The sequence below is a fragment of the Alligator mississippiensis genome, chromosome 1 (genome assembly GCF_030867095.1).
Source record: "Alligator mississippiensis isolate rAllMis1 chromosome 1, rAllMis1, whole genome shotgun sequence".
Taxonomy (NCBI): Eukaryota; Metazoa; Chordata; order Crocodylia; family Alligatoridae; genus Alligator; species Alligator mississippiensis.
Window position 1 is genome coordinate 388,397,016 of NC_081824.1, and position 27,082 is coordinate 388,424,097.

General features: G+C 40.2%; 1 protein-coding gene across 2 annotated transcripts in view; it reads left to right on the plus strand.

Moving 5' to 3' along the window:
* The window catches only part of TBC1D4 (TBC1 domain family member 4), a 166,589-nt gene that overhangs the window by 108,267 nt on the left and 31,240 nt on the right, over positions 1–27,082 (plus strand). For both annotated transcript variants that reach the window (XM_059721052.1, XM_059721015.1), the window contains exons 7-10: positions 2,510–2,620; positions 3,164–3,283; positions 11,959–12,033; positions 13,025–13,251. In XM_059721052.1, the coding sequence (XP_059577035.1) occupies positions 2,510–2,620; positions 3,164–3,283; positions 11,959–12,033; positions 13,025–13,251 (533 nt within the window). The remainder of the gene's footprint in view (positions 1–2,509; positions 2,621–3,163; positions 3,284–11,958; positions 12,034–13,024; positions 13,252–27,082) is intronic.

Genomic DNA, 27,082 nt, shown 5'->3' on the forward strand with positions numbered 1-27,082 from the left:
AGAGAACAGAACAACTTAAGGGCAAGAAAAATATCAAAATAAGAGACCCACTAAACAGTCTGAACCAGGCTTTGCTTGCTAAGTGTCTGCTGAAATAGGAAGGTCTTGCATCACTTTCAAACAAAGTCCATGGTTGGCCTCTGGCAGGCCTCAAGAAGGGACTTTGTAAAGCTGAGGAGCAGCTGCTGAGAGAGCCCTCACACATGTTTTTGCTGAGTGGACTTGACATACTATTGGTGCTTACATGAGGTTGCTTTCAACTAACCTTGGAGATCATGGTGGGGCCTAAGGGAGAAGGCAGTCCACATGCCACATGTTCTCTTGAGTTTTATAACATGATAAAATGGCCAACCAGACACAAAGAGATCCAGATTTCTGGGATAGTATTGTATCGTGCCTTAAATTGACCTTGTGGCATGTTCCAGACATAGGCTACCCCATATCTGAGCCGAACTCTCAGCTGAGTCTTGGGATCACACAGGGTAGCCACAGATTTAGGATCTAGCTGTCCTCTGTCTGATTTCCATGGTAGGTCTTGGAACAGCCCAGAGTCTCCAGCCAGGACATAGGGCCATCCTAGGTCTAAACTGCATGTGCACCTGAGCTACTTACTTGGTATGTTAAAAGCCTGTGGCCTTGAGAGGCCGAGATCAGGGAAAGCCTCCCTGGCTGGTGTCCTGACAGCCCAGATGAGCTGAACACATGGTGTTTCAAAGCCTGGGCCATGGGAATCCAAAATTAGGAAAGTCTTTCCAGCCCGGTGCTTCATATGTGGCTTTTAGACCTGGCTTTTTCACACCCAGTTCTAACTCTCAGCTGAGCACCAAGATTGGGCCTTGGAAGCCCCCTGGTGTCCATGAGGAATTTTTATGGCCCATCCCCAATGTTGTGCATCCTTGCATACATGTGTGGCATGGCAGGGTGCACAGTATTTGGAGATGGGACTAAATATCCCGTGGATTCCAATAACGCTATTTTTGTCTACCAGGGACCTGACTTGCCAGGAGGTTGTCAGATTGAGTGTTTCACACGCTCCAAATAATGAAGACATACGGGCAAGAGATGCAGTCTCGCTCTGTAGGCTTTTCTAACAGAAGCAAAATAATGAGGTTTCATAATTTCACTTAGATACACTTACATATGTGTTTTTTGCTTCAGGAAATTCGTAATATAAACAAGTACAGTGGACTGTACTTGCACTCCAGTTAACGGCACACTGTTTCTGCAATGCGGTCTTTTTCCTTCCATTAAAGAATTCTTGCTCCCCTTTGACTAGGAAATCTCTTATTTGTGAGAGCTTGGGAAAAATAAGAACCCATTCTAAATTCCCTTAAGTTTAACAAAGTACATTTTAAAATGCAGTCTCGAGCAAGGGACAGAGGTAACTTAACTACTTCAAAAGAGGAAGAAGCAGGGGGTTGCCTCTTGGGAGAGCAACAACATTTATGCTGTAACTACTATCTCTGCATTCCTTTTCCATGATACAAATAAGCTATTTTTTTGTGAATTCCATTAATTTAGTCCAGAAGGAAATGAGATTAAATTTACAATGTTTTATTTGTATTTCTACAAGAGTATGTAGACGTAAGTTACCCAATACTGTTACTGTGAAGCCATGTTTTCTTTATGGCGCAAGTCTGGCTCAGTGCAGTGGCTCACTGTTCTCCTGGTTATCTGATATGCTGATGAACAGTTTGATAATGTACTGTTGTTCATAGTGTGCTTGGCACAAAGGGCACTTTTTTTTTTTAATAGTCCAAAGTTCCAGTTTCAGAAGTGACTTGAGCTCCTGTAGGCCTGTCCTTCAAAGTATTTAGGTCTCTAAGGAGTTAGGGCCGTTCAGATCTCAGTCTAAAGTGATCTTCAGAAAGGGACTTTTATTTTATAATGCCTGTCTGTTTTTACAGAGCAATACTTACGTACCAAATGGTGTCATAAGCCCCTAGTTCAATTAGCTTGTTTGGCATCTAAAGTGAAAATACCAATACTGCCTGTATGGTTAAGGGCTTGCAGGCCAAGCCCTACGAGGAGAGACTAGGGCACCTGACCTCTTCAGCCTCTGCGAGAGAAGGTTGAGAGGCAACCTTGTAGCTACATATAAATTCAGCATGGGAGCACAGAAGGGAATTGGTGAAGCTCTACTCACCAAGGCACCCTTGGGGGTCACAAGAAATAATGGCCATAAGCTAGCAGAGAGCAGATTTAAACTGGACATTAGGAGAAACTTCTTCACAGTTAGAGTAGCCAAAATCTGGAATGGGCTCCCAAGGGAGGTGGTGCTCTCCCCTACCCTGGGGGTCTTCAAGAGGAGGTTAGATGGGCATCTAGCTGGGGTCATCTGAACCCAGCACTCTTTCCTGCCTATGCAGGGGGTCGGACTCGATCTATTGAGATCCCTTCCAGCCCTAACGTCTATGAATATGTGGTTTGTACATAGTCTCATTGGTAGCTTGACTTCTAAGAACAGTTGTGGCAAGTCACCTTCTCTAAAACTGTCTGCTCTTGACAGAAAATGAAGCCTGCCAATGACCAAGAAGAAAATGAGCTTGTGATCTTGCATCTGCGGCAGCTGTGTGAAGCTAAACAGAAGACGCATATTCATATTGGGGAAGCGCCGTCGGTAAAACTTATGCTTGCTTTTTTTTTTTTTTTTTTTTTACTTTATTCAGCTAAAACCTTAACTATTGCAAGCAGGGTGGTATTGGAATACCTCAGTGGGCACTGAAGCTTTTGACTGACTTGTCTGCTTATCTTAATTATACTGTTGTGCTTCATGTAGAGATGCTAAATTTTAAAGTGTGTATTTATGTGGCTTCTTTCTGTTCATCCAAAAAAGCCATGAACAGTTACTGTAGTTCTAGATTTCAGTAGGAGGAACAGTAAGACCAAAACACTAACTTTTAAGCACAGTAAGAAATTGATTGGTAAGAGAAGAATGTACAAAATTTCACTTAATTATCTAGGTAATCTCTTTTAAAAAAAAAAAAAAAAGTGGAGAGGGAAGGGGAGGCATAGATAGCTAGTTTCCTATAGGTTAGATTTTTTTTTTTTTTTAATACGTATATATTTTTTTGTGCCCAGGCTATGTTGTTTTAGTTCTTGGAGAACTTCAGTTGCCTAAAGTGTGGTCAAAATTGAAATATGCCTTTGCTTTTTTCAACAGAACATTTCTGGCAGTGCAATTCCAGAAAACACTGCTAGTGGTGGCAGATTTAAACTTGACGTTCTGAAAAACAAGGCCAAGAAATCCTTGACTAGCTCCCTGGAAAATATCTTCTCGAGGGTAAGATTAACCACTTGTCATTATTACTTCCAGATATCCTTGACAATGAGAACCAAAGCACAGTGCAACCTTATTATTTCTGTTTTTTAGTTCAAATGGCGCCTAAAAATTGGGGAGTCAGATTGTATGTGTAACATCTTATGACTTCAGATTTAATCTGTTTACATGCTTCTCATAAATATGCACAGAAGAGGGAAAAGTGCTTTAGGAGCAATTTGTGAAAAATGAGTGTCCAGCAGCAGCAACTGAGGTGGCTGGAAGGATGATGAAAATGCATATTATTGTCAATCCAAATGGTGGATTACAATTCTTCAAGGAATTGTTTGATTATGGGAGGAGGAGGTAAAAGCATCAGTATTTTGATCTTTTTTTCTAGTGAAGTATATTTCAAGTCTGTAGCTTTACTTTATTTTTTTAACTGTTTAATATTTAATTCTAGGTCCTATACAAACATAATGTTAATTCACATGATACACTATGCATATTACCCCTAAAAGTACAAGGGGTTCTCATTCCATGTTAGCCAAGCTGTGACATCATTAAAAACTACAAGCACGCAGAAAAGCCCACTAACGTACAGTATATATTTACTTCTAAATGGGATGGTTATTGGTTGGTATTTTTCTTTTCTTGGGGGGGAGGGTTTGTTTTGTTTTTTGTTTTTTTTAACTTGGACTATAAAAGGCCAAGTGACAGCAGGTAGACAGCAGAAAGAAAAGGAACAATGAAAAAAGGTGCAAGAGTGATCAATCAGCATCTACATGCTCAGTAGACTGCTAGGCCAGGTAATCTGCATAAATGGATGGCCTGTGCCTATAGAAGTACATTGTAACTAAAGGATTTAGGCCTTAGTTCAGTAAGGTGTTCCCAGTTATTCCGCAATAGATCTGGTAACATGATATACTCATGGGTGGATCTAGAATTTTGAAAAGTGGGGTGTACATGGTGAGATGCATCATTTATAAAGCAACACTTTTTCCAGTAAAATAAACTAGAAGCTTTCCTAATAATAGGAAATGGCTAGGGCCATATTATTCAGTTCAAGACTGAAGCACAAACGCATAACTTCACTGAAATGAATTGACAATCTGCAGAAGTGTGAAATAGCTGATTCTAACAGACGGCAGAATGCAAAGCAAAGGATAGTGAGATTGGTGTGGAACGTCATGGCCATTTAGAAAGAAGACACCTGTAGAACGAAGAGTTTTTAGAAGGGATCAGATAGATTTATAATGAGCCATGAAGTCAATTGACTCCTTCAACACTGCCTGAGAAGAAATGCTGCTGCCAGACAGTTGGTTTTCAACTTTTGGGTGGTGTGGGAATTGAAGGGGATGGGGTACAAGTGAACACCTCCTGGATCCTCCCCTGGATGTACTAGTCACAACTAATAACATTGTTTAAGTAGCAAAAATGTCTTGTTTTGTCTCTACTCAAGCACTTCATATACTTACCTCTTTAAGCACATGTCATCCCACTAAAATCTGGAAATACTCTGGCTTAAATTTTAGGAATAGGCTTTAAATGCCTTGATGGAGTAGGGCAATAGCTAGCATTATTTAGATCACTTTAATCTGACTATACATAAAGATGAGGATTTTTATAGCACTTGAGATGCTAGAAGAATATGACCTGTGCACAGAAAAGTGGCTGAAGAACAATACTTTAAAGATCTGTGCAGTTCTAGTACTTGGAAATATCAAATGGTGATAGATGGCCATAATTGTACTCTGTTGGATTTATTTATTTTCTGTGTCTACAGAGAATATGACTCTTAGAGCCAGATTAAACAAGGTTCTTTGGGTGAATCTAATATCTTTTATTAGACCAACTTAAATAGTTGGAAAAAATTTATTAAGCAAGCTTTTGGGTTCAAAAACCCTTCATCAGGCTAAGGAAGTTTCAGCAGAGCCAGATTATGCTTTCATGAGGTCTTTTTTTTTGTTTTGTTTTTGTTTTTTCAATAGGGGATGCTGTTGTAGAGCAGGTGTTCTGGGGATGGGGTGTCAGTGTAGGAGAAGAAAGGCCCAACAAACACTCTGGCTAGGGACAGACATTACACACAAACCGGTTTAAGTGATCAGAAACTGGTTTAAACCTGTAACAGAACAGATGTTCCGTTCACATAAACCAGCTTTGAGATAAACCTGGTTGAATGTAGTATCAGACTTAACTGATTTGGCTCAAACTAGTTTATACAATGTCTGTCCCAGACCCCTTGCTGGTTTGAGTTAAATCAGACTCCTAAGCATGCTCTCTGGGCTGGGTGGGGCTCTGTGCTCCACAGCAGAGCTGGCCCCTCCCATCTGCTCTCTGGTTGCAACTCTGGCAGAGACTTGCAAGCACGGCAACATCTGCCTGGTTTCATCTTCCTTCCCCTTCCCTGCTAAGCAGGAATTCCCCATCCCTTCTGCCTTAGACACCTCAGCATTAGCTAGCAGACCACATGCTGGCTATGGTCCATGCTATGGCAGATAGCAGTGTTGGGTTAGGGTTTTTTGGAGCCAATCAAAGCTCAGCTGGTAATGTCCCTCTGTTCCTACTTTAAGAAGAGCTTGAACTAATGAGAGTCTATTTATTTGTTTTCTGATGGGGTGAAATGCTGATAACACAGCTGGTAAATGCTCTGTTATCAAGGGGGGGAACCCCTCTCTAATCCTACTGGGGCCTGGCTACACCCCACCCCACCCTCAGATCAGCACTGGAAGGGAAGGGAGGGCTGCTCTAGCACCAGGGTCACTGCTTCAGTAGTGTTTTTATAGTGCATAGTAGAAGGAATCTTGTGCAGTCGAGGTTGGACAAAATAACCTGAATGGTTGTCTTCATTACCTGCGTTACATTACCCAGACCTTCTAGGCCTGCCTGTTATTATCATAGAGTATCTGGTTACGTGGTATATTCCTAGTAAGTGCAGGATTTTGGAGTGACACATGCCTTGCACATGTAACTACAGTGGATTTAGAACACAAGCATACCAGAATTTTGCAAGCTAGAAATTGGTTCAACAGTGTTTTTGGTTTTTTTCCTTTTATTCCCATTAATGGCTTAATTAATATAAAAGTTAGTTAAGAAACATCCTGCAAGACTGATAGGGAAATGATACATGTCCTGATATTTGGAGCAGGAACAACTTTTTTGTGTATGCTGTCTAACACAAAGTTCTGACTGCCAAGTGCTTTGTTAAACACGAATTTAAAGAAATAGAGAGCAACTTCTCATGTTTCTTTTTTGCCATCTGTGTTGTAAAATATATTTGCTTTGTGGGGCATCATCTCTTTGTCTCTTTTGCAGTGCCTATCACTGATCCAAGGGTTAGACTTTAAGTATTTATTTCTTTACCTCCCAGTGACTTCCATGCTCTCTGCCCCTCTTTGCTACCCAACAAGGCATGCATAAATGTCTAGTGCCGTGATGCTATTAAAGTTTAATCCTAAAACTTACCTTCATTTTAACTTGGTAAAGAAAATACTTGAATAGTTTAGAAGACAACTTATTATCTTTGAATAAAATCTTCTTCCAAGCTTTTGTTGCAGGCAAAAAGTTGTTAGTTATTTCATAGTTATTTATTTAATGTGTTTTTTTTGTTTTGTTTTTAAGGATGTGCTTATAGAGCATCAATTTTTAAAGGTGTTCAAAAAATTTTTTTTATTTTTATTTTTTTTTTTTTTAAACCCTCACACTTAAGTTGTACTTGTTGGTGATGTATTCACATCTCTCATGGTACAAAACTGCTTAATTAGGACTGTGCCATTCATGTCACTTAAACTTCCACAGCATCTGACAAAGTGAACTTGGGTTCACAAAACCCTGTGGTGGGCAGTCTTATTCAGTTAGTCTATAAAAATGCATATCTACCCTGCCTTCTGATTTAGCAGGATCCTGGTTTTCTCTTACTTTTTTAAAATCCCCAATTTTCAGTTAAAAAAAACAAACCCCAAATCCACATTTTTCCATGACTTAAATGAAATGCCATGATATCTAGATGCCCTTGATGCATGTTTTCCTAGCTAAAGCCTGTGTTGCACAACCCACTTTCTTTACTGGCCTTTCCCTAGATACCTAGATATTAGTGGTGTTTCATTTAAATTATGGAAAATATGGATTTGGGGTTCCTCTTTTTAAAACCAAAAATTGAATTTTTTTTATTTATTTATTTATTTATTTTTTTTTTAAGGTGGAGAAAACCAGCATCCTTGCTGACTAGACTTCAGACAGACATGGCTAACTACCTCTCACTACTTGAAAGTGTAATTTATTTACTAATACCTGCATAGGGTTTACAGCTAGACTATAAATGAGAAGCACATGTCCTTTTGTGTTCTGCTCTAGTAAGATGTTATTAAAATAGAAGGCTGCAAAGAATGCCACTTTCCCTTTTGTTTGTTTTTGCTGAAGTGATCTTATTTGTGCCAGGACTGCATTGAAAACAAACTGGCTTCCTAGCTGTGGGTCTCAGAAAAATAAATATAACCTGTTTGACCTCAAACATCATAAATACAGTTTGTGAAGGTTGTTCCCAGTCTATGCCAGACTAAGAATAGGTTGGGGGACAGGGGGGTTTCCTGACCTAAGAACTGACATGTTTTGATGACCAAAAACAACACTGCTATTCAGTGAATTTTTTCAGTCTATTAATTTGCAATATTTTTGTTTATTTCTCTGGTATGTGGGAAGCCAGTAAAGAAAGAGGGTTGTGTAATGCAGGCTTTGGTTAGTATGACATGTATCAAGGGCACTGACATTTGTTTTGGTTTCCAGGACTAAAACTCTGGCCAGAAAAAGTAACCTGAAAAAAATGTTACTTTTGTTGATGTTGCACAACTGCAACTAGAGCTGTGAATACAGTGAGAGGAACTATTTTGCCCTCTGTTTATCAGCAGCTTGTAAAACAAGTATGATCTTGCATATCTTGGTTTTAAGTATGGAAGTAGTGCACAGCAACAGTTTATAGATACCATCTCAAGGCATATTTCCACTTATTTTGGAGAAATTTGGAACTGCAAGAGATCTCAAAAGGTCATCTAGACCAAGACTGTCCTAGGGCAAGATTAAATATACCAAGACCATATGCTTGTCTATTTTGTTCTTTAAAAACTTCAATACTGGAGATGCACAAAATTCTCATTCCAGTTCTTAATATTCTTGTATCTAGCTTTTCTTCCTGGTTTCTAATACCATGATCTCCTTTGCTGCAAATTAAGACCATTATTTCCTTGACCTACCTCTTGTCACATGGAAAGCAATTGATCAATAGCCCTTCTTGGATGTAGTTTTACAGAATTCCCTTGCCTTCTCTCTTCCTGACTAACCAAACTGAATTCTTTCAACTTTCTTCATAAGTTTTATGTTTTAAATCCATTCTTATCACTGATCACTCTCCTCTGGACTTTCTTCAACTTGTTTACATCATTCTAAAACTGCAGTGACAAAACCTGGATGAAACACTTCAATTGAAGTCTCTGCAAAGCAGAATAACTACCTGTGTGTATTCCTTTAGCATCCCAGAACCTTTGTCTCTGCTGCAGCAGCGTCACTTAGTTGACACAATTCAGTTGGTGGCTCTCAGCAGTGATTCTCTACAGGATTCTGGGTGGTTGTGGTGCTTTTTAGGGTGCGATGCAACTTTGGGACTGTTAGGTATGCAAGCACCTATGTGTGATTCACAAGATAAATCCAAATACTTCAAACAGGAAGCCATAATATCAAAATTATTTTGACCTGTTGTGGTGTTTGAATTCTTTACAACAGGAAACTTGGTCTATTATTGGCAGGCACATTCTAAGGTGTACCTTGAGCCTAACAAGGGATGGCTTGAGTCTAAAAAGTTGAGAGCCACAGCTCTTGGCATATTCACAATCCTGTACTGCAGCCTAACAAGTTTTCTCTTTTGTAGTCATTCAGTGTGTTTACTGGCCACTCCCTGTAAGTACCAATCCTGTTCCAATATATTGGGGATGTTCAACTTCTGAGCAGTTGGTGAACCCCCCCTGCCACGTGGGTTTTGCAGATTCCCTGGGCTCCTAACTTTATATCACAATGGCTGCCCAAGCTGTTTTGCTCCACCTCTGAGGTAGGGGCAGGAAGTAGAAGCTGGAATGGGGAGAGGAACCTGGAGACCTTGGCAGCAGGAGGAGGAGAGGTAGGAAGAGCAGCAGCCACCATGTGCAAAGCCCACAAATAGGAAGTTCACCCATCACTGGCCCCATGTGGCCTCTGGGCCGTGAGCTGGACAACTCTGCAGTATAGCATTGTGTTGACATATGATGTAATGTAGGATAGAAGGGAGGGGGGAAATAAAAAAAACTTAAGAGTTTTAATGTGGTGGTGTTTACCCTAGGAACAAATGTGAAGTCAAACATAACCTTTTCATGGACTTGTTGGCATTTGGTTCTTCCAAACGATTGCTGAAGTAGTTTACTTTGCCCTCATCCCTATGTACATTCAGATCATAAGAAGTGTCTTAGCAAAGAGGACCCTGGGAATCTTCTGCAGTCTACATCACTTAGGACAGGAACATCTTAATGACAGGAAGGGAAATGCCTTTTTTACTTCACTTTTCACAAATATGGGCTGCTACTAGCTGATAAGTACAGTTAGCAGCAGATATAGGGGAGGAGACGAACAGCCTAGATTAATGGCAGAACAGGTTGGGGATTACTTACAAAAGCTAGTTGCTTTCAAATCTACAGGGCCAGATGGGATGCACACTACAGTAATTTTGGACTGTTTGGAAATCCTTTTTGGGAACTCATGGATGTTGGGTGGTGTCCTGGATGAATGGAAAAGGGCAAATGTAGTGCCCATCTCTTTTTTTTTTAAAGGTGAGAGGGGATTTGGGGAACTACAGACCAGTCACTGACCTCTATACCCAGCAAGATCATGGAGCAGGTCCCCAAGGACTCTATTGTGAAGCACCTAGAGGAGATGAAGGTGATCATCGGGGATCCTGTTTTTTTTTCAAATCGAATAAAAAGGAACTACAAAACCTACATTTTTTTCCACGATTTAAAATGCAATGCCACAGGATCCCTGGTGATCAGGAACAGTCGGCTTAGATTCACCAAAAGCAAGTCCATGCCTGACCAATCTGATTTCCTTCTATGATAAAATGGCAAGCTCCGTGGATGAAGGGACAACAGTGGATGTGGCGTACCTTGACTTTGGGAAGACTTTTGACAATCTTCTGCAATATCCTTGCTAAGAAGCTAAGGAATACAGACTAAATGAAAGTCCTGTAAGATGGATTTGTAACTAATTGGATCATTGTACTCAGAGTTGTCCTCAATGGCTCAATGCATCAAGTGGGGTTCCCCAGAGGTCTGTCCTGGATCTGGCATTGTTCAACAGCTTTGTTAATGATTTGGATGATGGGGTCATGTGCATATTTTAGCTTTAGCAAAGTTTTGGATGACCAGATATTTGGTGGAATCGCATACTCTCCAGAGGGCAGAGCTAGGATCCAGAATGACCTGGATAGACTGGAAAAATGGTCCACAACCAGCAAGATGATTCAACCACGACAAGTGCAAAGTCTTGCACTTGAGATGGAATAACCACATGTGCAAACACAGACTGAGGAATGAGTGGCTGGGCTGCAGTACTGCAGAGAAGTACCTTGGGGTTACAGTGGAACACAAACTGAATATGAGCTAACAGTGCGTTCTTGTTGCATGCAGAATAAAGTCAACAGCATCCTGGGTTGTTTTAACAGGAGTGGTGTTACTTGCAAATCAAAGCAAGTGATTTTTCCATTCTTCGTACCGGTGTGCCCACACCTGGAGTACTGTGTCCAGTTTTGGGCCTTGAAGTTTAAGAAGTATGTGGACAGTCTGGAGAGAATCCAATGCAGGCAACAAAAATGATCAGGGTTTTGGAGACCAGTCTGATGAGGAAAGGCTGAGAGAACTAGAGTTATTTAGCCTGGAGAAGAGAAGACTGAGTGGGGATTTGATAAGTCTTCAATTACCTGAAAGGTGATTACAGACCAGATGGGCTTTTTTCTGTAGCTGTAAGGGATAGGATTAGCAGCAAAGGTCTCAAGCTTCAGCAGGGGAAATCTTAAGGTGAAGATTAGGAGGAACTTTCTGACTGAGGGTGGGCAGGTATTGGAATAGGCTACCTAGAGAATGTGGAATGTCCATGCTTGGAAACTTTCAAAAGCAAGTCAGACAGGCTTTCCTGGGATGGCTTGGTCAGTGATGATCATGCCTTGAGCAGGGGGCTGGAGTAGTTGACTTCATGAGGTCCCTTCTAACCCTACTTTCCTATGATCATAAAAGGTTTTTACACTCCAGAGTGTTCTCATGAGAGGAATTAAAAGCCTTTTTCCTCCCCTTCTCAGAACTTATTGTGTGCATATTAAAAAAAAAAATCCTTACATTCTTAATTATACTTTTTGTTTGTTTCTTGGAGGTACATTTATGAGAGTGTGAGCCATCACATGGTCTATAAATATAACACTTGAATGAACAAATTTAGTACTCTAAAATCAAAGGATTTTGCATTGATTAGAGATAGTGGTTCAGGCAGATGTTTTGCTGTGTTGCTCATCTGTACCTCTTCCAGGTTTACATTTTAAGATGACTGTTTTTGTCCTGTGCTCTCTTTGAACAAATTGGCTTAATCATACTATGAGGAATAAAATATGATAAAATTGGGCACTTGTATTTCTGCAGGGAGCTAACAGAATGCGAGGCCGTCTAGGAAGTATGGACAGCTTTGAACGATGCAATAGCATTGCTTCTGACAAGGTATGTAGCAAAATTTAAGCAAAACTGGAATGTTGTTGCCAATCTCCTTTTTGATTTTTGAAGAACAGTGCATTTATGAAGAGAAATTTCAAGGGAGCTTATCTACCACAAAGATTACTTCAGTTTTCGAAAGCATCTTCTTAAAGTTGAAACGTTTTTATCTTTACTTCTTATTGTTTATGCTTGCTATTTGTTTTATAATCCAACTAACAACCTCTAATCTGCTTCTCTCTCAACCACTCAGATGAAGTAAGTCCTATAAAATAATTGTAAAAGCAAAGAACCTAAATTGAGAAAAGCCTTACTTTTTTACAGGTAAAAAAACCTTGGTTAATTCAGTTAGAAATTTGGGTCTTAATTACTTGGTGGCTGTCCTTTTAAGAGGTACCCTCTGCATAAACCAGTTTTTTGTTCAATTTTTTTATTTCCTGTTTTTAGTGCCTTCCCACTTACCTCACCTCACACAGTATTTGATTGGATGACACCTTTTCCCTGGAGACAAGGATACGCAACAGCTTTCATGATTTGATTTTTTTCCTGTTACACTTTGCAATCTGACTGTGTAATAATAGGCTCCTTTTCCAGGATATCACTTTGACAGTACAGGAAATGTGTTCATGTTGTGTTGAGAAAACTATTGAAAAGCAGCTTCTCTTATGATATTTTTCCCAAGCTTACTTATTTTACTGAAAGAGCAAGATGTCTCTTCAGCATGTGCTCCAAAGATGAGTGCCCTGTTAGTTTTGAGTGCTTTGAGTATACCCATTATACTTTTTTCTTCCTTTTAAAAAGGATGTTGCTATTTCGAAGACATTCTTGGAAAAAATTTGCTGGCACTGGTGGCACAGCTGATAATTAGCATACAATAGGCCATGACCAGAAAGGGGAGAGGCTTCAATCTCTCTTCAGTCTCTTGATGGACTGTAGAGTCTGTTCAGCTGTCACAGCATGCAGAGGGGAAGGCCTCATTCCCAACTGATTTTTCTTTCAGGACTGTTCTCCTAGTGATTCACCTCCTGCCACTCCTCCAGCTTCCCCGGTGTCTTCAGGCTGGCAGCCATTTCCTGAGGAGGACTCGGATTCTCCCCAGTTCAGAAGGCGTGCACACACGTTCAGCCACCCACCATCCAGTGCCAAGAGGCGGATTGCTTTCCAGGATGGAAGATCCCAGAGCGTTAAGTCCCCTCTTCTGAGACAGAATTCTACTGAGCCCAACGGGTAGGTTTTGCGTTCTCGTATGCGCAAGTCTTTTTAGTGTCCTCTTGATAAAGTGGAATAGAATGAAATGAAAAACACAAGCCTATACCCAAGCCGCAGCAGGTAATATTCTTGTAAGCTAACTCCACAGTATTTTAGATGCATTTTTTTCTCCTTTTAACTTGATGATGGTGAGCTTCCCAGAGCTAAAGAATTTGTAGCTGTGCAACAGTTAATATACAAACAACTAACTAACCGGAGAGGCCTGTGCAGAGGTGGAGTGAACATGGGAATAGCACCACTTCTAATCACTTTGCTAGTTCCTTGTACAAATGAATTAATCTCTTAGCTGTGTTCTGAACTGCGGCCTTGTAGAAGCAAAAACATTCCCATCAATTGAGCTACTTGGGTTGTAGCACTACAGGAAGCCTAAGTGTTGAAAGTCTCAGGAAGCTTCCAGTGTCACTTGCTCACTTTGTCAGGTATAGCTAACAAAGTAGTTGTAGGAATTCAATATTTCTATGCTGTGGGATTCCTCAGGAATATTTTCCTGAAGGAGAAGGATATGCAAATTTTGTAATATTTCTACTTTTTCCCCAAAAGTCTCTCGTCCTTTGCAGTGGAAACCTTCCCCCTAGCTATTAGGGTTTGAATTCTTACTCCCTTGGGAGCTAAGGCTGGTACCTTCATTTGATCAGAAGGGGGTCACTTCACTTCTTTCCAAGGTTTCTCAATATTGTGCTACTCACCCCTGCCCTATTTCTACCTCCAGGCTTTGCGCATACAAAATCCACAGCACTTTTCATTCTTGTTTACTGTGGAGCCCACTCAGGCAGTCCGATTCTTTTATATGGTAATACTTTTTTTTTTTCCCCCCCCCCCAAACTATAACACCCCTTTAAGTTGGAAGCCACATTTCTGGAAATCATATTGGATATATTTTTGGCACTCTGCTTCTATTCAGTGTATGTAATAAATGTTAACTCCACAACAAACTCTCACAAAGGTTAACAAGTCTGTTCTGTTTGACATCAAGGACAAAGGAAAAACTGGCCTTGAAATGCATGTGCCATATTATTCCTTCTGCTTTAGAGAGAAACTTCAATGTGTGTTTTGTTTTGTTTTTTGTTTTTTGTTTTTTTTTTTTTTCACTGACCACAATGTTGTATGCAAGCAGGAAACCTTTAGTTCTTGGTACTTGCTGACTTCATTTCTTTGTAATTAATCTGCAAGAAGTCTGACTTTAAAGTTGCATGATCAGCACATTTCCAGTCAAAACAGCTTCATGACAATTTTATCTTAGACTGATTTCTCCCCTGTTCCCTTTCCTCCCGCACCCCAGTTTAACTAGAAATATCAGAGCAGAGCAACTTGAGACTATTCTAATGTTTTCTTTTCTTTTTCCTTGAGTACAGAGGTGTTTAACTTTTTTGGTTTGGTATGTATTCCTTAGTGTGCAAGATTTTTTAATTTACTCAAATGTTTAGAGATTAGTGTTGCATACATCTCTCTCTCTCTCTCTCTCTCTCTCTCCTTTTTTTTTTTAATTGGTGACTTCTCCAGTAATTTATTTTCAGGAAGATTTGGAATTTTAATTCGGAAATCTCTGAAGTGCTTCTTCAACTTCGTCTCTGTCACATGGTTGCTTTTCCTTGTTTCATCCTCACTCTAGTCTATTGTTTAGCAAACCGGTACTGATAACCAATGTGAACCACTGAAGCCTGCTTAAAATGGCAGCTAAGATAAAGCTAAATAGTTATTCTTGGGTGCCTGCAGCCAAACTTCATTCCTATATTTTCTTTAAAGCTGTTGTAATTTAGTAATCTAATTTTATTAGCACCTTCCCCTTTACATGTGATACTGTACTCCCAAATGGTCAGAGTTGTAAGTAGAAGTTGAGCCTGCATCTTGTCCAGTATCTATAACTTGGGTATTTTAAATTGTTATATCCAACCTATTTTTACACTGTAACTATTTTTTCTCTTATTGCCTGTACAGTCTTACTGCTATAACTCGGCGCTCTCGCTGTGAGAGTGAATCTGCATCTTCCAGTCTCCCTTCTTCTTTCTCTGCCCCTTCTTTCCTGAAAAGCTTTTACCAGGGTTCAGGAAAGCTGCTCCAGCAGTCAGAAAATGACCTCTCCAAGAGGTGAGAGCAGTGTCTTCTGTCTGCAATAGTGTTTTTCAACTTTGGGAACATAAGGGTCTCAGTGAAATGTGACCCGCACATCATAATGTGTGAGAGATGCTGCTCCTTGCACTGATGCTTTTCTAACAAGTTTTCTCAACACTTGATTTGAATTGGTGAACAAAGCATCCTGTTGACATGCTCATCAAAAGTTTTAAAGACATGTCTGTTAGTTTAGGTGTAGTAAACTTGATGGTGTGTGGCTGTAATAAAGCAGCCAAGCTATTGCACTGATCTATAACTCTGGTACATGATGTTGCATTGTGGAAGGAGGATTGGGGCAGGGGGGAATGGTGAATGAGCATTTCACCAACTAACATTTCTGTGCTGAATGCAGGCAGCATGTGTTGGCATTATTTCTTTTTTTTAAGCTTGAAACTGAGAAGAGAACCATGAGAGAAGACTACAGTGTATTATTCCATTCCATGGTGGAACCTGGTATGTGGTGGGAAGAGACTGACTATTTTATTTTCCTGATGCTTTACTTCAGCAATTAGTACCGATGCTCCATAACCTTATCCTAGTAGTGAAGAGTTCATAGTCACTGTAGGGAGCTTTCTTAGTCACAGTGAGAAATCCACATAATGACCTAAATAAACTAAATATAAGCATGGGGGTTGAGTCAGGAGAGCACTTTAATTACTTCCCTGAATCAGAGCCATAGTGATTTAAAAGGCTTGTCATGTGCTTTGATTGCATGATTTTTATAGCTTCTTTTTATAAAACTTGACTCTTATTCTACCCTGCAGACTCCTTATCCCCTGAACTAACTACTTAGTGGGCTTTCTTCAGAGCTAGTCTATTGCACTGTTCCTGTGGTAATTGCCACTGATTCTCATTTCTCTTGGGAAGGAGCCAGTCTTGGTGGAATCTTCTTTTAAGCTGTATCGGGGTTTTTCTGACTGCCCTTCTACCATACACGTACAATCTGGCAGTTGTTTTTGAAGTAGTGTTTTGGTCAAGTCAAGGTCTAAAGTTTAGTTGACAAGCAGAACTTTTTACACTTGGAGACTTAAGTCATCCAAAGTTTAAGTGGAACAGACTTTTAAAGTTTCCAGCATATTTGAAAAGAATGGTTTTCCCATTTGCTTCCTATGGAAACTGCAATCCCACCTTAAATTAGTTTGCTGATTGTTTGAGCTAGTAACCATTTGTGCTTCCATCCTCATACACTAGGTAGCACAGAGAGGGCTTGAGCCCATTGGGAAACATTGGGCATGTCTACACATCACTGTACAGCAACATTACTACGGCACTATGCTTTAGTATTTTCTTTTGGAAGTACTAAAGCACAGTGTACTATGGGCAGTTACTGTGCCATGTATGCGGCGCACAGTTAGATTTTGCCACTGTTGCCATAGCGGCACACTATACTGGGGAAGTGCGCAGCTATGGCGATGTAGCTGCCAATCACATGTAGACCCACATGATCACTACATTGCTGTAGTGCACCATGTGGCGAAGTAGCATGTTGCTACGTCGCTGTAGGGTGAAATGTGGACGTACCCACTGTGAAACATGTACCACTGATTCTATCAATGCATTGTGGCGTGCCCTAGTGAGGAAGAATTTCCCTGTAATATATTGATCAGAATAATTAGATAAAGCACTCGCCCTTATTTCTCAGGACTCTCTTTTTTTTCATTGAGATCTAATCTACATTTTAAATTCTGTTCATGGAAGTATGAAGGAAAATCATGCGCAACTGATATCAAAAACCCTCATGTACACAGATTTATAGTATCAAGAAAAGTCATTTTGCCAGTAGAGTTTGAATACATTTTGGGAGCTGGTTTGTAAAAGAAACCTGCCGTCACAGAGGAGTTACTAGGAGCTCTACTGGCAACCCCTTTTCAAAGTAGACTACCTTGGTAGCATGTTGGTTTGGGAGTTGTGCCTTTTATTAGATGATAGGTCTTGGCCTGCCATCTTATTTTCTATCCTACCTTTTTTTTTAATTTTGAGGAACCTCCCCAAAACCCACATTTCCTCAAAGCTAAAAAAGTTTAACAAATTTTTGAGAGAAATGCAAGGTCATTTTTAAATTCTGAATTCTGATTTATACTACTTTTAGGCTCAAGATGGTAGCTAACTTTGTTAGCCTAAAGTAAGGCAGGGCAGGGTGGCACTTTAGGGCGTTTTTACACATGTTGCTGATGCAGCACCAGGTGCTTTTAATTAGCAAGTCATGCTGCTTAAAAGTGCCTGGTGCTGCATCAGATGCAGGTATATAAGTGGCACAGCACGTGTCAGTGCTGTGAATGGTGGTGCACTTTGAACTAAAGCACATCAAATGTGTGTTTAGCTCAAAGCGCACCACCTGCCACTTTCTCAGTGCTGACGCGCCCTCTGCCACTTATACACTTGCATCTGACGCAGCGCTGGGCACATCCATTACATGCTCCAGTAGAGCTCCATTACTCTACTCTGCCTTATGCTGGAGGTTGTGGAAAAGTCTGTGAGACTTCTGACAGTGATGTATTATTCTGTGTAGAAGTTGGATTTTGTTGGTTTTTGTTTCTTGTTGAGATGCAGCAAGATTCTAATAATTCCATTTTCTTCACTGGAGTTGTTCCAGATTTACATTAGTTCATCAGATGAAAATTTGGCCCTTGCCCCAGTGTTCTGAGAACGCACTGAATTAAAGAATAAAATGTATATGGATATTGTGCATTGCAGTGCAGGGTCTTCAGCGTTTCTTAGTAATGAGATTTTAACTTTTTCTGTATTAAAGTAACATCTTAAATTCTGTATTGATGTTGCTTCAGAACAAATATTTTGATTTCTATAGAAACATTTCACTTTCTCTTTATTGTAATCCTGCTCTTTTAATACTGATGACTGATGTATTTGTGAAAGGTTTTACGGGGCTACTCTTTTTTTTTTTTTTTTATTTTTTTAAGTGATGAAAATACCTATGTAGTAGTCAGTCAGACATTCAGATCATGTACTCTGGAGAGACTTAAGGAATAGTGTAAATGATGGTCTCTTCATAGGCTATGTGGGTTCCCCCCCCCCCCCCCACACTCCCTACCCCGACTTCATATTGCAAAGGTTATTGACAGTACCACATTTTACCTGAATAGAAGACTACCTGGATTATAAAATGATCCCCCAGTAATTAGATTCTGTATCTGGAAAAATATACATTATTATATTTTTCCAGGTATAGAATCTAATCAGTAGAGGTTTGCCACTCATGACTGGACCCAGGTGTTTGTCATGAGTCCTGGGATACTCAAATGTATATGTAGATGAAGCCAGAGCAACCTGGTCTGTCTCCACCTCATGGCGGGTGTAGCTACACTAATATGCAACAGGATCAAAGAGGGGGAAACAGAGGGATTCTTAATGAACTGCTTGGGGCCCAAAATGGTGGCATTTGCCAGTCATTTAAGACAGGTGAAGAAAGGGGACTCATGGGAAGTGAGAAAGACAGGCACAGCTCAGCTGTGGGAGTGAAGAGGAAGTTGAAAGTGTATGCATTGTAGTGGCTCCCCATGATTTGAAAAAGTTGAATGCAGTGGGCATTGCCATATATCTTACTCAGATGGGCTGTACTAATTTATTCTGGGGTAGGTTCTCATCAGTATGTTTACCCAATATTGGGCATGTGTTTTACAGTTATACTCAATATTGGCTGCATGTCATCAATGTCATAGTTTGTTTCTATTACAGAGCACATTGCTTTTGGCAGCAGTTTAATGATAGACAATACATTTACACAAAATGAAAGCTTATTAAATACAAGATGAGAAGCTTTTTTCCTTATGCTGGGGGGAGGCATGTTAGATTTGAGTAAATATGGCACCTTACCATGCTGGTGGGGAAAAATATAAGCTCATTCCTTTTCCTCATGGTTTGATTTCTTTCTCTTTCCTTTCATTCCATACTTAGTCTTGAATGGCTCAGCATAGGAATCTGAATTTAAACTGGAATGGCTGGGAATGTACTATAGAATATCATAGGAAGTTAGGGTTGGAAAGAACCTCTGGAGGTCATCTAGTCCAACCCTCTGCTTAAAGCAGGACTATCCCCAGCTAGATCATCCCAGCTTGGGCTTTACCTAGTTGGGTTTTGAAAACCTCCAAGGATGGAGCTCCCACCACCTCTCTGGGTAACCTGTTCCAGTGTTTTACTACCCTCCTAGTGAGAGAAATCCTTCCCAATATCCAACTGAAGTTTCCCTTGATGCAACTTGAGACCGTTGCTCCTTGTTCTGTCATCTGCCACCACTGAGAACAGTCTAGCTCCATCCTTTCTTTCAAAACCCTGCTTCAGGTAGTTGAAGGCTGCTATTAAATCTCCTCTCTAGACTAAATGCCAGTTCCCTCAGTTTTTCCTCATAAGTCATGTCTGCTAGCCCCCTCACCATTTTGTTGCCCTTCACTGGACTTTCTCCAATTTGCCCACATCCTTTCTGTAAGGGGGGGGGGAGGGGGGAATTGAGCCCAGTACTCGAGATGCTGAATAGAGAGGAATAATCACTTCCCTTGATCTATTGGCAACACGCGTACCAATGCAGCCCATATGCCACTAGCCGCCTTGGCAACAAGGGCACGCTCTAACCCCCAGGTCCTTTTCTACAGAGTTGCTGCCCAACCAGTCAGTGCCCAGCCCCCAGACTGCATGGGATTGTTTCATCCTAAGTGCAGGACTTTGCACTTGTCCTTGTTGAACCTCATGAAATTCCTTTTGGCCCAATCTTCCAATTTGTCTAGGTCACTCTGAATCCTAGCCCTGCCTTCTCTAGCATATCTACTCCCCTCCCCCCCCCCCCCCCCATTTTTGTGTCAAGTGCACCATAAACAGGTTGTGGGGAATGCAGCAGGCCTTCAAAAGACAGAAGGATAGTTTTTTTTTTTGTGATTTTAAAGTCCCTAAAAGTTAAACAACTTCTTCAGCTAAGTATATGAAGAGAGGTATATGTAAATGATATATTTGATCAATAGGTGTTTCAGGAACTCAAAAGATATGTTAATTTTTAATAAACTACTTTCTGCCTGTTAAGAAAATAGTGGCTTCTGGTTCATGTTGCTGTGAAGCTCTTGTTGGTCAAGTTACCTTTGTGCAGTTTTGAGGTTGCATGTAAATACTTGCATATTTTATAGTGCTACTAGAAATTTTACAGTAAATATTTCTGAATGGGAATTGAGGAGGATCATGTTTGTTAGAGCTCATCTTTAAAGACCTTTGTGGTCTGTAGTATTTAGATGGATTTGTATAAATAAATATTGGGCGAACTTCACAGCTATTGAGTAAAAACCAGCCCTGCTTATATTATGCATCTTTTGGTACCAGAGAAAGCATGAATATGAAAAAGATTGTGTGTACACCTCCTTTTTGTTCTAATTATTGGATTTCTTTTAACCCAGAAACAATAGTGTGTGGTCAGTGCTTTGAACAAAAAAGCTCTAGGCAATTGGAAATACAGTATTGAAGCTTGAGTCAGGCCATTTGGAGTTTGCCTCATAGTAAGTAATATCCTTTAATGAACTTGGTTTTATGAAGTCAAGTCCTGAGTAATAATGACCTTCTTGTTGACTAGCTAGTATAAATTGATAGTATTCTTCACCTTTCGAAAACTGGTAGAGAAGGAATTTAAACCCTGCAATCAAGTTCCTATATGATTAAAGGCAAATGTAGGGTAAAATAGGCATTTGTAAACAGACAAAAGCTTAACATCCATGGAAATAGAAAGTAACTGTGAGACTGAAAATAAAAGAATACAAGGCTTCTGTGGACGTAGACTTGGGTTAAGGGACCACTGTTTATAGAAGATAAATAAATACCTTTTCTTTTTACATGATTGAATTTATCTTTAGGTGTCAAATCAGTTACTTGATAAGTGGAATCCATTAATAAAGATTTTCCTTTGTTTTTAAGGAAGGCCTTTTTTACATGCTTAACTACTAAAGCATGTATGTGGAAAAGGAGACCTTTTAAAATACCCTCTTTGAAACTTGGAAGCAAAATCAGTTTTTCTAGTTTTTGTTTCCTTTATTCTTGGAAATCTGGCGTGGTGTAAATTGTTCCTGATGACTACGTGGTCTGCATGGTTTCTTTTCTCTTAAATAAGATGCATGTGATTACATGGACTTTACAAACAATGGAAAGGGGTGGGGAGGGGGGGGAATATTTCAGTTTTAAAACTGACATTCCAATTCTACCCCCTTTTTTTTTTTTTTTTTTTTGCAGCATCCCTTCATACCTTCTGTGCACTCTTGACCAGTTACTCAAATTTAAATCCTATTTAGTAAGCTTTCCAAAGCTTTGCAATACTTGATTGCTTACAATAACTATCTTTTTAGCAGCAAAAGAAAGCAAAGCAGTTTAGGGGCATTCTCTGAGCAAACCAGTAGTAGAAAATTTATCTTTCAGAATAAAGATAAATTACAGCAAATACAACCAACAACAATTCAAACTGATGAGAATTTAACTTTTTTCTTTTTTCCCCTAGGGGAGGAATTCTTATTTCTTAGGTTTTATATATGTAGTCTTATGCCAGTTGAAGCTGCAGGAATTGAAATGCTGAGTGATTTTATTCATACTGGATTTGGGGATTTTGTTGAATTTTTCCAGCTACAAAGTAGGTTCTACATTTGCCCTACTGCTATTTAAGTAGTTGCATCAAAGGAAAGGAGAAGTTGAAGTGAAAGCAAATTGAAAAAAAATGCAAAACATGGCATGAGCAGCAACAATAAAGAGCCTTCCTGGGTCAGTCGGCATGAAGGGATTTAACTACAAAATAATTCAGATAAGTATCGTAATTCAGTGACTTTCCATCTTGGAATTAACTGTCTTTTAGAGGGCACATGTTTAAAGATATATTTTGAAAGTAAGAGTTTTTGCTAAGTGAAGAACTGCTTGAGTGTAACATGCTTTGCAGAAACCAAGCGGTATTCAGTGGGTTCCTTAAGAAGGTCCATGTTCTTCATAGCATGTAGTGACTCCAAAATGAAAGAGTGTACATGCGAGTGTACTTCAGTCTACTAATTGTAGTTTAATAAAGTGATGAAATTAAAATATTGCTCGTTCAGCTAGTTGACTATTGGGGTAGCTACTTGCTGTTGCCTTGTATACTGGCTGTTTAAGGGTTAACTTGCAAACAAAAATGTCTGAAGCATTCCATTCTTTTTTTTAACTTTGTTTTTGATTACATATATGCTAGTCAGCTCAAATAGTTTCAAGGTTAAGGATCAAGGGGTGGTTGTTCAGAGGCTTTGAGAACAATTATTCTCATTTAGAAGTAAATAAATAAAACTTATAAGTGAACTGTGAGAAGAGGGATGCAAAGCAGTCAGGATTAATCGGAGCTTAAAAGCATACTTTATGGCAAGTTGTTATAGCAGGCTGCAACTAAATGGCACATCAACATACTTTGCATTTGCCAGAAGGCTTGCTTTGCTTGCTAGATCCAGAGGATAGTTGAAGCAAAATCTAAAACTTGTTTGAAGCTGTGTGACTGGTTTTTTGAGGCAAAGAGCTCCAACTGTATTTGTGTTCTGGTGTTTTATCTTTAATTCAGTTGTGTTTTTAGAAACCTCTTTTAGGGCTTTTAAGTTGGGATTTATTTTTATTAATAAATTAATACCAAATGCATGCTGGTCACTTGTTCAATATCACATTAATATCCTAGCTGGTATTTGGCTATTTGCTGTACTGTTCAACTGTACCCCTTTCCCTCTTCTTTGGCTCTTTATTCTGTCAGGTATGATCTATTTGTGGTGCCTGGAAGAAGTTCTGCTTTCTTTGCTTATGTAGTGCCCTGAGTTATCTCAGTATGGATGGATTATTTATAACATTATGGTATACAGTTTATTTTCCTGCCCCCCCTCCCTAGTTGATGCATGTGTTCATGATGCATCCACAGATGAATGTGCAAGGGGTAGGATAGAGAGGATTTCTCTATTATAGCTTGTAATTCAATAACTAAGAGTAACCATTTAGCATTCCCTCAAAGGAAATTTTGTTCTTGCATTTTCAACTTGATTCAAGTAGAAGAACTATACATTTAAAAACTAAGTGCAACTACTATTGTGCTGCACTGAGGGGATTACCAGCTGAACATGGGAGAAGGTTTCCTGTCTGTAAAATGATTTAATCTGTATGCTGTTGAGGATGCCGTGGGGCTTTCCTGTGCTGATGAATATTCCTCTCAGGAAATAGGAGGGGAAGGGAGGGTTGCTTCTCAACCCTGTGAAGCCTAGGGATTTACAGAAGAGGAAAAGTGACAAAAAGCTACTTCTCCAGTAATCGGTAAATAAGTGGTGCCCAGTGGTGATGGCTTGTCTATGGCATGAAGACAGCCCAGTTCTCTGGTGTGCTGTGATTTTTAGCATTTCTACCCATGCCTGGGCACCTCTCCCACCCTGAGGAACTGGGAGGTAATGGTGTTCAGAAGGAAGGCCCATGGTGTGGCTGGTCTGTCTGGTCTTAGGCAGGTACCCATCTAATCTAGGTACCAAAGGGAGAGCTAGTGCAAATATGAAGTGAAACTGAACATAGTTATTCTGAAATTTCACTCGAGTTACTGAGAGTAGCATCCAACCCATTGGGCCTATGCAACTATCTTTGGTTATCTCTAATCTACTATTTCACACATGGCTGTGGAGGTGCTGGATGGGAATGCATGGTAGAGCTGCTGCCTCCATCTCTCCACTCAACTTCAACAAATGGGGCCAGACACTGATCACTTTAGTTATGTAAACAACCTTGCTGGTCGTGTGGGATGTGGTTCACCTTTTTTGTCCCTATTACTCTGACTTTATCCTAGGTATCTTTCAGATTATAAATTCTATTAGAAAGTTAATTGAGATAGGCAAAGGGCTCCTTCTCTGAAATGAAAGTCAGCACCATGGGGTTGTTTTAAGGAAGGACTTGCAGGAAAAAATCTTGTTTAAATAACAGCCTCTTGCATCCGTTTGTACATGCTTTCCAAGCTAATTGCAGAAGTTTCACATTAGCTGCTCCTGCACTAGTTGACTAGTTTGTTTGGTTTGGTTTTTTTTGGAAGAGGAAGTAAGCAATGATGCTTGCTTAAAACAACAGGGGAATTTTGGAAAGTAATCCCAATCCAACCTCCAAAATTGTCTGGTGTCCAAGGGTGTGTACTGACTGGTAAGTGCATAATAGTAGCTGTGTGTTGCCAACACAAAATTTAGCTCATGTGACCCAGCACGTTGGAATTTAAATGTATACAGCACCTTTTATGGACTAAAATGTACAACCATCTAGTCCTCTATGGGAGTGATTTACTGTAGCAGAATGTTTGTGTTGTGAAAACAAGAAAAGAGGGTATGCATCTCATTCTGAAAGCTTTTTATATTAGTTAGCACTGTAACGATCTAATCTTGTGGTAGTGTAGGAGTGATGATATAGTCAAGATGGTTGAAGGGGAAAAATGAGAGGTAAGGATTTTGAGTGATACCTTTAATTGGAAGATCTGAATAGCTGGGAGGGATGTAGACAAAAGTCTGTGGGTATCACTTTAGCACCCAAAGGCTTGTCTATGTCCCTCCCAACTATACAGTTGGCCTAAAAGATATCGCCCACAAATTCCTATTTTTTAATTCGTGACCAATTCAAAGGTTTAAGGAGTAGATGAGGCTACAACTTTTACCCATAGCAGTTCCTAACAAATTAATAAGTAGACTCAGGTTCTAATGCCTGCCTTGAATTACTGCATTGCCTTTCATGAGATGCATGGAACTTAAAAAATATTAGTATTTTCTTCAGTTGTATGTCACTTTTTTTTTTTTTTAATTGGTCTTTTTCTTGTAATTTAAAATAACATGTAACCTTATCTTTCCCTCCTTCCCTCTCTTGCTGTAGTTTTCCCCTATCTAATAAAGGTATTGTTCCACAGATGAGTTGAAAGGGAATATGTGTAAGGCAGCTACAAGGCAAATAGGGATGCAAACCGCACTTTTCAGTATTGTAGCAGTAGGACATACTATGAAGGCCAATACTATTTTTCACAGTAGATCTTTGTTCAGTATTCAACATTGGATGCAGGAATTGCCTAACTGTTAATAAATCTCTGAATCTGTAGACTCTGCAGAAAGAAAGCAAGAGAGATTGAGTACTTTGATATAATTTGGCCTCTTCATCTTGATGCAGCACCACCTGATGTCTCTTTGGAAAAATTTGATTTACAAAATAAAGACCAGAAGGGATTCTGACATAAGTGAATATTTCTGACTTTTGTTCAGTGTGGTGCCTGAGGCAACACGGCTAATAAATGAAGTTTTTAACTTGACTCAATTTAGCTACTTTACATGCTTTCTCCTTTTTTAACCAGTGAAATTTCAGAGGTACTGCATTCAATTAGCCAATTATGTTCTAATTCAGGGCTGTCCAACTGGAAGCCCAAAGGCCACATCTGTCCCAAGTTCCTGGTCCAGGCACTACTCCCCAACTCCTGGTCACTACCTACTGCTGTTGCCAAAGCCTCTGGGCCTCCCCTTATGCCTCCAGCTTCTGTTTCCTGCTGCTTTTCCTGGAGGATGAGACTATAGAAATAAGCCATATAATTACTGCAAGTACTGGGGAGCGGTGTGGGGGAGCAGTCACATCTGACATTCTGTAGAGTCTTGACAATGCATGTAATGGATGCAGTTGTCTGCATTTCACACTTATGTCATCTCTCTAAAAATCTTGTTTCCCAGGTGGGTGTACAGTTATAGCTACCTGTGATACTGCCTTGCTACTTTGGGATATTAGGGACTGACACCTTCCTAAGCTTGCCTAGCTATAGAGGCTTTGAATGGCTGTTTTCCCATGGACTGTACCGTAAGTAGCAAGAGGCTTATGAGGATGCGATTTGATTTAAATAACCATCCTCTGTATTGTGGTAGGTATTGTGAAAGTGTTGCATCACCATCCTCCACCCCCATAGTATGTTGACCACCCCTGTTCTGGACTACCTGAAATGTGCATGCCACAAGTGGCATGGGCCACCTCTGTGTGGAGCACAGCAGACGGGAAGGAGCAGAGCAGACAGCACAGTATCAGAGCAGGGAGTAGAAAGTTAAAGCAACAGATGGGGCAGGGAGCAGAAAGCAGAGCAGCTGATTGGACAGGAGAAGGGGATCTTAGTGGCACTTGAAGGGTGTTTTGGCATGCCTACCAGAAAATTTGTCCCCCACTCCTGGAAGTCATCCTCTCCCAACCAATGGAAGATGACTGGAATCCCTTTCCAATAAGGGGCTGCTGTGTTTCTGCAGTAAGCCCTTGAGTTGAGTGTCCCATGGCCTGGCTGCAGATGACAGTGCTTTCCCATGGGCTGAATGACCCACAAGTGGTAGCAGCAATCCCTACGGTTGCCAGAGACGCTGTTTTATCACTCTGAAACACTGCTGTCATTTGTGTACCCTTCTCCCCTCTTGCTTGCCAGGTTGAATAATGGGGGTGGTAGGGAAGGAGTGGGGATGCAAGCAGCTTTTAAATGGCTGAAAGCCATGCTGAAAACAGCAGCTATGAGGATTAACACTGATGCTGCAGTGATTCTGGCAGGAGCAGCAATGAGCCTTGTTGGCCAAGTCCAGTCATCAAGCAGTCATGTGGGCTGGATGGCTTCCATGGGGTAGTTATGGCCTAGAGGCCATATGTTTGAAACCTCTGCTTTTTAATGTATTAATTTGATGTTAAATACAAAATCCTT